The 12,422-nt window shown below is 36.7% G+C and overlaps 2 protein-coding genes across 3 annotated transcripts; one reads left to right on the top strand and one right to left on the bottom strand.

Annotated features, from left to right (window-relative positions):
• Nucleotides 1-202: 202 nt before the first annotated feature.
• On the top strand, nt 203-2,480 carry LOC102614029 (ethylene-responsive transcription factor RAP2-13). 2 transcript variants are annotated; one of them, XM_025096479.2, is made up of 2 exons: nt 203-1,187; nt 1,371-2,480. In XM_025096479.2, exons 1-2 carry the CDS (start codon nt 1,064-1,066, stop codon nt 2,171-2,173), a joined length of 927 nt encoding a protein of 308 aa, XP_024952247.2. In that variant the 5' UTR covers nt 203-1,063; the 3' UTR covers nt 2,174-2,480. The 2 variants fall into 2 exon arrangements, with proteins under 2 accessions (XP_024952247.2, XP_006472629.2); XM_006472566.4 differs by having other exon boundaries at nt 203-2,480.
• Nucleotides 2,481-5,243: 2,763 nt separating this feature from the next.
• LOC102613724 (uncharacterized) lies at nt 5,244-12,128 on the bottom strand. The gene is made up of 13 exons (XM_006472565.4): nt 11,734-12,128; nt 11,199-11,272; nt 10,785-10,868; nt 10,569-10,649; nt 9,376-9,456; nt 8,772-8,864; nt 7,974-8,153; nt 7,774-7,841; nt 7,561-7,612; nt 6,647-6,700; nt 6,468-6,560; nt 6,269-6,335; nt 5,244-5,861 (listed from the first exon to the last, which is right to left on the bottom strand). Exons 1-13 carry the CDS (start codon nt 11,873-11,875, stop codon nt 5,770-5,772), a joined length of 1,161 nt encoding a protein of 386 aa, XP_006472628.1. The 5' UTR covers nt 11,876-12,128; the 3' UTR covers nt 5,244-5,769.
• Between the last annotated feature and the right edge of the window lie 294 nt (nt 12,129-12,422).

The raw sequence follows: 12,422 nt of genomic DNA, 5'->3' as shown, positions 1-12,422 counted from the left end.
CGTTGCACAACCTTATCCCTTGGATTAAATTAACTCAAATTATTACTGTATTAGCCGTGTGATTTAGGTCGTGTCATTAAATTAATGACTTTTGAGGAGCCAGAGCGTGCAATTTGTGACAGAAGAAAAGCAAATGTGAACGCACCCACATAAATGTCAACATGTGATAGTCGACAAAAAACAAAAAACCTCTCGAGTAATGACAACTACACTCCCACTAACATCTGACGGTCAGCAATGGAAATGTGGGACAGGTGTCAGCAGATAAGCATCGCCTCGATATACGTGTCGAGTTATTACTGGGTGGAGGGCATTGATTGATGAAGCGTTACGTCATGAATAGAGCTGGCAAGTTGAGAGAAAGACGTGTAATTTTTAATAATCGAGGGATAATTGAAATTGACGATATGATTAGGTGAGATAAACAAATGGGCTCAGCCTCTTATATAACGAGTGATGCAGCTGAACGATTGGCACAAAGAAAGGCCGAGAGACAAACACACAGAGAGAGAAATTGAAAAAAAAAAAAAAAAGAGAGAGAGAGAGAGAGAGATTTTTCATTTTTGAAGAGTGGTTTTGGTTTTTGTTCGGGTTTAATTCACAATTTCCCCCTCTGTAATTCCCCGCTTCTCTGAATCCCTTTCTGTTAATCATCTGTCTTTGGAAAATCTGATTTTTGGGTTTGTTTTCAAAAAGTATAGAAAAGAAACAATGAGTTTAAAGCAAACTTAGAAGGATTTCTCGAAAGCCAGGTGTTTTCAGAATCGAGATCCAGATTTCTTTGGATTATTTTTAATAACTTTGTTTTCTCGTTAATTTTAGCTCTTCGTTTTCTTTTTTTCCTTTTTTTTTGGTTAGTTGAATCAGCTTGGAGGGTTATTTTTGGTCCCTCTCGAAGTTGGTTTTAGGTTCTTGAATTCAAGGGGTTGTGTATTTTTAAACCTCTTTGATCTTTTTCAAATCTAAAGGCCTTGTTCTTTAATTTTGGTGAGAACCAGGGTGTTTTTATTTATTTATATTTTATTTTTCTAACAAATTTTACCTAAAGTGTTTGGTTCCAGAAATGGCAGCTACAATGGATTTCTACAGTAGCAGACCAGTTGAATCATCGTGTGATCCGTTTGGTGGTGAACTTATGGAAGCGCTTGAACCTTTTATGAAAAGTGCTTCTGCTTCTACTTCACCAAGTGCTTCTCCTTCTTCTTATTCTTCCTCTTCTTCTACTCTTCCCCCTTCTACTTCTTATAATTACCCGTCTTACCCGCCTCCTTTTCCAACAATTGCATCACAGTCCAATTTGTTGTATCCTGATGCGTGCTCTACGTCGTCCACTCATCTATTTGCTAATGGGTTGTCGATGAATGACTTAGGTCTCCAGCAGCAGCAGCAGCATTATCAACAGGGCACTGTTGGGCTAAATAACCTTAACCTATTCCAGATTCAGCAGATCCAAGCACAGATCCAGCTTCAAAATCCAAACTTTTGGCCACAGCAGCAGCAGAAAAGTCATCTTTACCCTCAGGGTTTGAACTTCCTCTCCCCGAAGCCAGTCCCGATGAAGACGGTGGGCTGTCCTCCGCCCAAGCCGGCGAAGCTTTACAGAGGAGTTAGACAGCGTCATTGGGGCAAATGGGTCGCTGAGATCCGCTTGCCCAAGAACCGGACTCGGCTCTGGCTCGGCACTTTTGACACGGCCGAAGAAGCCGCGTTGGCCTACGATAAGGCGGCCTACAAGCTACGTGGCGACTTCGCTCGGCTCAACTTCCCTAACCTACGTCACAATGGGTCTCACATCGGTGGCGAGTTCGGCGAGTACAAGCCTCTTCATTCTTCAGTTGATGCGAAATTGGCAGCCATTTGTGAGAACTTGGCCGAGACGCAGAAACTGGGGACTAGTAAGAAAGAGAAGCAAAGTAACTCCGCCCAGAAGAAACGACATCGTTCCGGGAATAAGAAAGTTGACGTCGTGGAGGGAGCCGGAGGTGCAGGCGTCGGTGTTAAGAGCGAGTGCAGTTTGAGTGATGGGTCAGCTGGGTCTTCTCCCGTTTCGGATTTGACGTGTCAGGATCTTACCGAACCACCTTCTGAGCTGGAATTGGATGCTGCTTCGGAGAATTTCATGTTGCAGAAGTACCCATCTTATGAGATTGATTGGGCTTCAATTTTATCTTAAGTACAAGTCATTGTTTAAGGCGTGTTTGTAATTTGTAATTTGTAGTTGGGTTTAGGGTTTAGTAGGAGAGACTTAGTTGTTAGTGGCGGCTGCAATGGAGTTTTTGGCATTTGCAGCGCCAAGCTTATTATTAGTATGTTAATATGGATGTAAATCTCCACCGTGGTCAGCTGGTTTTAGTCATGCTGAACCTGGGAGAAATTCGTGTTTCTTTCCTTGTATGTGTCCATAGACTATGTATCGAATGTAATAAGTGTCTCTTGTAATCGAATTTTATGTTGGTATTGAACTAGTTCTAGTTTATTTATTTTTGTGTACCCGTTCTCTTCTTAATCTCGTCTGCGATGGTTGATATGTTGTTCTTGGGAGTAAAACTTCCCACGAAATCTTCTCTTGAAAACTTTTTTGTGGTTCTGGAAGATAAATTAATGGGAGGATCTTGTTACATTAATGATATAAGATTTTTATAACACTTATTCTCGATGAAAATTCTAAGGGGTTTTGGAAATATAAGGTGCTAAATTTTTTGAAAATTCTAACGGTTCTGAAAATTTAAATATAAGATATTAAAATCTTCAATTGTTTGATGAAATATAAATATAAGAGCGGAGAGCCTAACTGTTTGATAAAAATGTTAATGGTGTAGAAATATAAGGCCGTAAAATTTTGTTATTTCTGCAGTCTTTGAATTTTCATCAACGAAGAATTTTGTATGTCACGCATAATTATTATGTAAACTAAAGCCTTAAATGGAAATAGCGTACAGATACAAGGGATACTAGTGACCAGATCTGCTGAATCTGTAATTGTATAGCTCAAGTGGCTAGAGCCACTCTCTCAACGCGTATGAGAGAAATGGTTCAAGTACCGCAGACGCATGGGTTTAATTTAAATTAAATTTTTTTTTGAGCTTCGGAGCTTTGATTGAAGATAATTTTTTTTAAGAGAAGAGTAGATTTTTATCGAATATTTAAGAGAGTTAAAAAAATTTAAACGGTATCATATTAAAATTGATGTAAAATAATTTAAATAATTTATATAATTATAAATATCATAGGTAATAGTTCTCTATAAAAAAAAAAAAATTTCAAGTAGTTACTTCGTATTTTTCAGTCATTACAGATGTAGGTGGGCAAATTGATTCTCAGTCTTGCACTTCAATGGCAGTTCTTTTATATCAGAAATTTGCTTATTAAGATAGGAATCTTAAGCCCTTTCTGTACGGCGAAACCTATTACAATCGTTTTGTGTTTTTTTTTTGGGGGTGGGGGAAGGGGCAGTGAGTCTGGCCTTTTCGCGTGTTTTTCAAAATTTTGTGTTTTACAAAGTATTTATGCGTGAACAGGGTTTCTGCCTTTCTTGGGAGGGAAGCGAATCCAAAGTAGCATGCCATTTGGTGCCGAGACTCTTCTGAGGCACGCGTAATCCGAGCCGAGATCTCAACCACCGCACTTTCTATGACTTTTTGGAGTGATCAACTAAATACATGTACGCAAAAGTACTAGCACTACTGCTAAAGGGATCAATTTATCTCATGATTGGTATGTACAAGATTGTCTTTAGTGCGGACGCAGATCTTCTGTCCTTGTGAGTTGCGCTGTAGCCTCCCCTTACCCGCCCAGCATGAAAACTTGTGAAGTGGGCTTTCGTGAAGTACGAGGATGGTGAATATGATAGTGCGCCATTCAATTATTCAATTACATCGTTCTGTTCGAGGACATAGCAATATGCGTTCCGTTGTGTTTGAGAGGTTCATTGCATATCAGCGCAACAGGAGGGAAGAGGAGACAATGTGTGAACCGGCAAAATATGCTTAGAACAATGCAATTAGTTTAGTTTAAACTTTCTTTTTTACTATATGGTTCGTCTTTTGCTATATATGTAGGAATTTTCCTCGACGGACGCTCTCTCGAAAGTGTAAATACAACCTCAGTTTTCAAAATTGTCTTAATTTTTCTATTTAACAACTAGGAATCAAGTCGGAACAATTTTCCAAGGAGCACGTACGCTGATATACTGACGATCTTTGGTGCTATATTAACAACAATATTTTCTAAGCTTGTTATATATAGAGTATCTATCTCCACATTGTTGTCTCATTGCACTGGACAGCAAACTGCTTCTTTTGAATTTTTTTTTTCACATGGGTTCGACAATATTTCGTTCATAAAAAAAGGTTGATGTCTCCCTGTCACTTTTTTTCTCAATAATTTTGTTTTGCTTTTCATAGGAATTTCTCGAGCTGACATCCAGCTTCTCAATTATTTTTGCCACTTGCTGCTGGCTTCTCAATTTCAAATGTCCTATTACTAGTTTTGTTCAATTTAAAAGATAAATGAGAAACCTCTACTTGCCCTTTTATCATCCTAATCATAATCATATCGCATCGCATATCCATCCTGTCGGTTCATTTTTGAATGATTTTCTCTCTTTATTCTTTATTCTTTCTACGCAAGAGATAGAAAGCGATCCTGGAATTGTTTATTAGAAGCACATTGGGTGCTTCCAATCCTATCATTTTGGTAAAAGAACAATTTCTGCTTACTGGTCAAAAATATTCCGAGCTTCTATCCGTATACAAATGTGAAAGCACCAAACAAAAAGCCCAAAAACTGGGGTGCGGACCGATGGCCAAAACTACGATGTCGGTGGTGACAACCGTAGATCCGCTGGTAAGGTATCTTTTGATCTACAAGTCTAAAAGCTCAGTGCCGCGTCTCCTGGAATAAGAATCTGAACCGCAAACCCTTGTGCATTAATTTAACCGTAGCTCGCAAGATGGGAATACGTAAAGGAGAAAAACAGGTTAAACATACAATTCCAGAATCCAGAGGACATGGTAGAGTCGTCAGACATTTTATGGGAATCCAAAATATTCACTAATGGCATAACAGTATTCCAAAAAAAAAAAAAAAAACCACTAGTGGCTGGTGGGGAACTTCCAGTAAAACTTTCGGTTCAAAGGGGAATTATGGTAACCTTTCATACCTATTGCTGGTCTTTTACTTTTCTGAATATTGAGTTCTTCTCTAGAACATATTTAACAATTTTGAATAATGAAAAAAAGAAAAACAACAAATGATTCTTTGCATTATTTTCCCTGTACTACTTATAATGGTTCATCAAAAACCAAGCCGGATAGTCAAAGCACATAGACCTATTTTGGTACCCGGAGAGACATGCAGAATGTGGACTCATTTTTTTTTAAAATAATAATACACATGAAATTGAATCTTGCAGCAGGACATGACACTTAATGGGTTATAATTACAAGTATACTACTATAACCCCCCTTAACAAGCTCCAGCAAGTTTAGCGGCAAAAAATGAGGAACCTCTGTATCTTTTTTCCAACAAATACAATCATCAATGCAGTTGCAGATAAAATTCACAGAGGCAGCTTTGACATTCAAATGAACTAAGAAATTAGTCTAATTCAGTAATGAAACAGACTTGTTATGACTAAAAAGAGCCGATCAAACCAACTGGGAGAGTCCATTTCATGGTTCCCATTTTCTTCAACTGATTTTCTCACAGGCCAGCCCACTGGTGGACTAACCAAAATACGGCAATTACGGTGGCCAAACAGATGAATTCTCAACTAAATTTACCAATTTCTATCTTCTTCTTGATTGCCCTTTGACCATGATATATAAATGCATCAATTATTCCCGAAACTGTGAAAACACCTGAACACAATAATCGAACATTGTTTTACACTTCCATTCAAGACATTTATCAATAAAAAGATATAACTGCTTATCAGTAAACAGAGACAAGCCAAGGCAGCCAGTCACCCCAATGTTGGCAGCTAAGGGAAGCTTCGTTGTGTTTTAATAGAAATAGAGCAAATGACTAGGATTTTACGCAGAGGTATTTAAAACCTATAACTTAGCAATCTCATCTATTGGAAAAGAAAAAGATGACAAAACATCAAGTTTGAAAGTAGGGTCATTCACTGATACACAATTCATTTAAAGAACCAAAAGAAAGCACCCTACTCACGTATAAATCAGTTTCCTCTCTTTTATCTTCTGTTTTTATGAAAGCTTTTTGAAAGAAAAATGGTTCTGGGTATGGAGAGATTAGGAATTACCTCCAACAATTGCACATACGTTAGTTAGGAAGTGTAGGAATGAAACGTGTTCCTCTGTGAAAGTCACCTGCACAGGCAAACCACATGAGATAAAAGATGGGGAAACCAAAATTTTGAGACACCAAACTTCACCCAGATATCAATAACCACAAAATCAGATCTAAGACTTGCTTATGGAATTGTGTAAACTAAAACACACCTTGATTGGAGAAAGGTCATAAAAGAAGAAGACTCCAGGAAGGGTCTGAAGTCGACCTTGTTCTGAACTCCTAAAATGTTCAGTTACAGAGAACTGCCAAGAAAAAATAGCATTGATATCATGTCATTTTGAATTAGTACAGGATGAAATCAGAGAGATATAAATGAGTTCAGTCATACCTGATTTGACTGGATAGTGTGCCCGCTCACATCGGTGTATACTGTAGGTACAACCTAGAATACAGGTAAAACACAGTAAAAAGTCCTCACTCAACTGAGTGTTTCTCAATTACCAAGGCCGAAAGCCATCTAAATTGACCGGTAAAAATTATAGTGGAAATCGTGGAAGCTTATGTAAAATGGTTAACACAGTATAAAAAAATGAAATGGGATCTGAGTTTGTGTATTTGTGGATATGGAAATGGTTTCAATACAAGTTTTTTCCACGCATTTATTGGCCAAAATATAATTATCCCGACACCGCACTAAAAGCTCAAGGGCTAAGCATGTTGCAGCAATGACCAATTCACTACTATATTAAAATTTGTCTTGACTAATTTTAAAGAAATTGTGGAATAAGCACAAATGAAAAGGTGCTTAATAGACAATAAAGCAAAGCAATTATTCACAAATTTCAAGGTACAGGGACAAAAATTACAACCATAAAAGAAGGTAAAGAAGTCAAAATGTTGGCAGCGTAAGCACAAAGCTGCCAAAGCAAAAAGCCAGAGAAACCAACTCAATATGTCTAAACCTAATTACTTTAGGAAGCATGTGTGCTGATACAATTCAAGTCCATTCGAATCATTGGTTGCGTATTTCATTCAACACTCCTAAAAGCCTAATAAAACCACATTTCCAAACTACGCACTAAAACTATTAAAGTTAAATTTCAAATTGCTTACACAGAATCTTCCACATCAACTCTTTTCTTTTGTCTTTTTTTAAAGAAGAATTTGTTTTTAGATTAAAAAGAAGTCAATTAAAGCAAACTATGTAGAACCAGGACATCATAATGCCCTTAGTTTCCATTATTAAATTGAAAGGGAAACATGAAATGAAGAAATATAGATGCATTAATTCAGATCACTTACCTTGATAAAGTACTGGTACATTCCACTTGGGGTTTCTTGAGTCCAACGCACACTGAAAATTAAATAAAAAAACAATAACAAAATAACAATAAGTCAATATGAACATAAGGAGAAATATAGATAATGCCAGAATCAACCAATTTAGAAGGATCAAGCTCCAGAAAACAAGGCTAAACTGAAAAAAAAACTTCGAGGAAAGAAAATAGAAATTACCCGTCAAGAGGATTCACAACACCGGGAAAATGTTCTCCGAAAGCCAATTTGTTGATCTTGTGACTTATCTGCATCACATACAGTGAATTAATAGTATGGCTTACTTAACAAAGCATGCCAAGCAAATCAAAAAGTGATTTGAAATTTCAGAGGCATTCTCTAATGTCAAAAATAGAATTACAAGTATGACAAAGTCTTACATTAAAACTATCCCTCTGAAATGCTAGTATGTCATGTACATGAACACCTGACTGATGAAAGCTTTTCCCAGGAGCAAAGTGGAAATTCCCAGCCACCTTATTGACTTCCAAGAATCCATATATGTTACACCCTTCACCTTCTTCTTCCTTGATTCTTTGTAAAAATCCTTCTCTTTTGCACTGAATGACCCAAAAGAAAAATATTAAACTTCTACATGACTAACTTTCCAATTTGCATATTATAATCAAAATAATTTTTTGTTACACAAGTAAAGCATTGGTAGCAAGGCCCATTGCGAAGATATTAGAAATGGCAAGATAAAAGATCAATTAAACATATCGATACACCTCTGAAAACTAAGCCAACAGCTTTTTTTCTGACTGACACCGGTGCAGGAAATTACCTATTGACATGTCAGATTTACTTCCATACACAAATCATATTGCCCTATGAAAAATTGTGCTACATGTAATGTCAATATTGTTGGCATGCATTCCAAATCCAAGCATCAGCTAAAATTCAACCGAGTCAATAAGGCCTCTCTCTAAAATGTCTAAGATAAAAAAGATTGATGAAATTATGAGAATAAATTGAAAAATTGGATATAAAGGGAGAATGCATCTTTGATAATGAACAATTGTTTGAATTTTTCTCGAAAATAAATGACCCGGTAACTTGACTATAAACCATTCCATAATGTAATATAGATTATAAATTCAGAATCATTCATAATAAGTCAGTTATGTTTGTGCTATAAGAAGTTTGACAAATCGACACAAACTCTCATTCTCACAAACCTGGTCAATCAGATCTGGATTTGACAAAGCCCAACCTTTCTTTCGGTATGCTTCACGAACCTCCTCACAGTTATTACAGCAATCTTCATCTGACTGCACGGTAACAACAAGGATAATTAAGAAAAATAACAAAAGAAATTTGCTTAGGTTAATCACATAAAGAACTCCTTCTATATGTGTTTTTTTTTTTTTTTTCAAATAATAAGAAGCTCAGACAACATTTGTTAGGCTCAAGCCAGACATAATGCAAAGCCTAAGCAGAGAAAGTGAGAAACTAAGGAGTAAGAGTTAAATTTGAGAGGAAAAGTGACCGCTGTCAAAGCAAACGGTAAAAGTATTGAATCGTACATACATCATTCCAAGTGACTGAATTTTTCTCAGTTTCTCAGTTAAGTGGTACAGATAATATGTCACACATAATTCCACAGCAATGTTTATAGGAAGCACAACTAAGCATCTACAAATAACAATCCACGTTTAGCTGAACTAAAAAGGTATTGAGCTGCCATTCACATGCCATTTACAACTATCAAATAAACTAAAACCATGAACTAGTTTACATGACATTTAAAAAAAAAAAGACGAAAAAAAGAAAGGAGCTCACAGATTCTGCACCGTAACAGGAACCACAGTATGTCTCATTGTGTTCAAGCCTGCCACCATGTCTTTGCAAAGGCTTGTCAATCTGTCCATGCGAAGAACAGTAATGAGTAGAGAATGACATGACTGACAGAGGTAATCATAGCACCCCACATTTATTTGTCAACAGAATATCCAAGCATACTGGCCATATGAGCAGTGTGAAAGAGAACTAACAAAGCTGTGTTTTTGTCTGGAGAATTCACATAATTAATCAATTTCACAGGAAATTCCACCGTTTTACAATCCTAGTTGCTGAACCAAAGTCAGAACTACCTGAATCTGAATTTCTCCTGAGCATCCTCTCCCTATAATCAGATTCACAGACCCTAACACGGGTGACAGATATCTCTCAGATGCATGATTGCACCTGTGCTTACAGACTCAGTGAAAGCTTAGGTATTTGTCTCCTTCAGAGAATCCTAGACTGACAGGTTATTTTTATACTGTAGAAGGATATACCATGTTAGAAACCCTATAAGAAATACTCCACCTGGTTGTGTAACCCTTATCATTGTTACTTATCCCATTCCCAACCACATAACCTTCTCTCTCTCTCCATGATGAAACCTCCACATGCAATTTCAGATGCTTTCCACAATTAATATCCTCTGAACTGAGTTTGCGCTAAAAATACCTTACTAAAAGTGGAAACAGTTCATCCTGTCTCATTTGTCCTAAAAGAGGAAACAGTTCATCCTATCTCATTTGTCAATTCTTTGGTACCTGTCTTTCCCAGATTTAATAATCCCAGGTATGCCAGGGGTCTAATTCTTTTATTCTTAGTTAGTGATCAAACCTAAGCGACTGAACCCGTTACAATCAGAGGTCACGTCCATTATATCAACTAGGCAATATTACCATGATTCTGGACAAGGATAATCCAACCTGATCAAGATGAAAAATTCCTGAAAAACGCTGCTGATTTCAATATAGCAGTTGATTTTCTCTATGGCTATCCCCTGGAAACTCGCTTAGTTATGGAAACATGCGAAACTAGGCTTTAGTGACTGTACCCATTGCATGTGGAAGGCTAAAATCCCCACCCCATATTCACATGTGAATATATATTTTCAATATAAAAAACAGTTCAATCTGCAGATGTTAAGAAAATATCGGTGCTTAGAAACTAACTTCAAGCAATATCATGCCACTAACCTTAGGAGCACCAATCCCATCTTGCCTTGATTCAATAACATTGCCCTGACTATCCAATCTTTTCTTGAAAATGTCATGTTTCTGCAAGGAGCATGAAAATCAATGCAATTCAAACTTTTAAAGAAGTGTCAATCACAGAGATAATTATCACAAACTTGATAGAAGAAATGTAATCAATAAAAGCAAAGTGAGAACACAACCCCGAATGATACATACTACATCAAGGTGTTGCTCCCCACTAATGTCCATGGCATCCACACTTAGTATTGAACATGGAAGGGCAGGAAATGTGACATCAAACTGCAATTTCAAACATTAAAGAGCAGACCAATTAGTTTTATTAAAATTAAAGCACAAGTTATCGAACAAGTGTATTACTACAAATAAGCAAAATCCCAATATCAGAGCATGAAAGATACAATAAGTCATAGAATGTCCTGAATACAAATGTTCTTGATTTGAAAGAAATTAAAGCTAACTGATGCGTAGGACAGAGAGTATACGAGAAGAGAACACAACCCCAATATAGTACTAAATTATTAAACTAGAAATGTAAATAACTTAATGCAAATTCAAAGTTCAAAAAAGAGAAGGTGGAATATTGGAAGTCGCAAGCAGCGAGCACATTACATTGATACGTAGAGTTTCTCCTCTAGAAGTATCTACCAGAAGCTTCGTTTCTGTCACAGCATTGAGATATAATCCTGCAACCAGAAGACAAACTAAAATTATTACGCAAGAAAAGCACAAAACTACATTCCAACTAAATTAACACTGAGTTTCGATTTCTGGCATTCCAACTTTCAGAGGCCTAAAACTACATTTTAGATGCAAACCAAATGGTTGCAAACTAAAGAATTTGCACCAAGTAACCATAGTCAGAAAGCTGTTACATTACAAGACAAATAACCATTCACCAAATTGTTAATTCCACCCTAAGCATTTTGCCTCAACAGCAATCTAAAAAAGCTTTTAAAACTGTGATCTAGTACAATAATTCTCTAAATTAACAAACAATAGCAGACAAAATCACACGCTTTGTCAATTACCTAAAGCAAAACATACAATAGAGAAAGCTAAAGGGCATAAAAACAAAAAATACAGATCTAAACGAAGCAAGAAATATTATAAAAAAAAAAGCAGGGGAGGAATTTGAAAAACGTACGGAGTTCGGAGAAGAAGAGCAAGAGCATGACGATGGAAGAAACGAGAGTGATAACGCCGCCGGAGAATGTACGGCTGTAAAAATCCTCATTGATTTTGGGATACGCGTCCAGACTCCTAATCTTGTTCATTATAGCGTCCATACACAAGCCCACAGGTATCAGCTGCGATTCAATTGATCGGCTGATAATACTTTTTACTTCGTTAATCAAATAAATTTTAAAACCTAAATCTATCTATCTGTCTATCCGTCTATTAAACGAAATTCGTTCCAAAGCTAATCGGCTCTAAGACACCCCGCCCTCCCTCGGTTCTGTTTTCGATCTGACGCTGTGCGTCAACAAGGCGTTTACGATTTTGCAGACCTAAAACTACGGTGTCTTTTTGTCTTTTGTTTTACAACTTTTTAATGTTTTTTCAATACGGCCCTGACATTTTGCTATATTTTCGTTAGGGCCGACGCACGTGGTGTATGCAAAATTTTGTTTTTCTCAATTTGTGTTGATTTTTAAAATTTACTACATCTGTGCATGTTTATATATATATATAATAGGACGGATAGTTAAGTGAACACAAATAGTAAATCATGGTGGATTCAATAAAAATATAAATCAGAAATAGTTTGTCAATTAATCCACGCCGCTGAGGCAGCAACGAATCCAAAACGGATTTCTTCGTGTAATATTTGTC

This window comes from Citrus sinensis, chromosome 5 (assembly GCF_022201045.2).
Source record: "Citrus sinensis cultivar Valencia sweet orange chromosome 5, DVS_A1.0, whole genome shotgun sequence".
NCBI classification, from domain to species: domain Eukaryota; kingdom Viridiplantae; phylum Streptophyta; class Magnoliopsida; order Sapindales; family Rutaceae; genus Citrus; species Citrus sinensis.
This window is presented reverse-complemented; position numbering and strand designations above follow the sequence as displayed.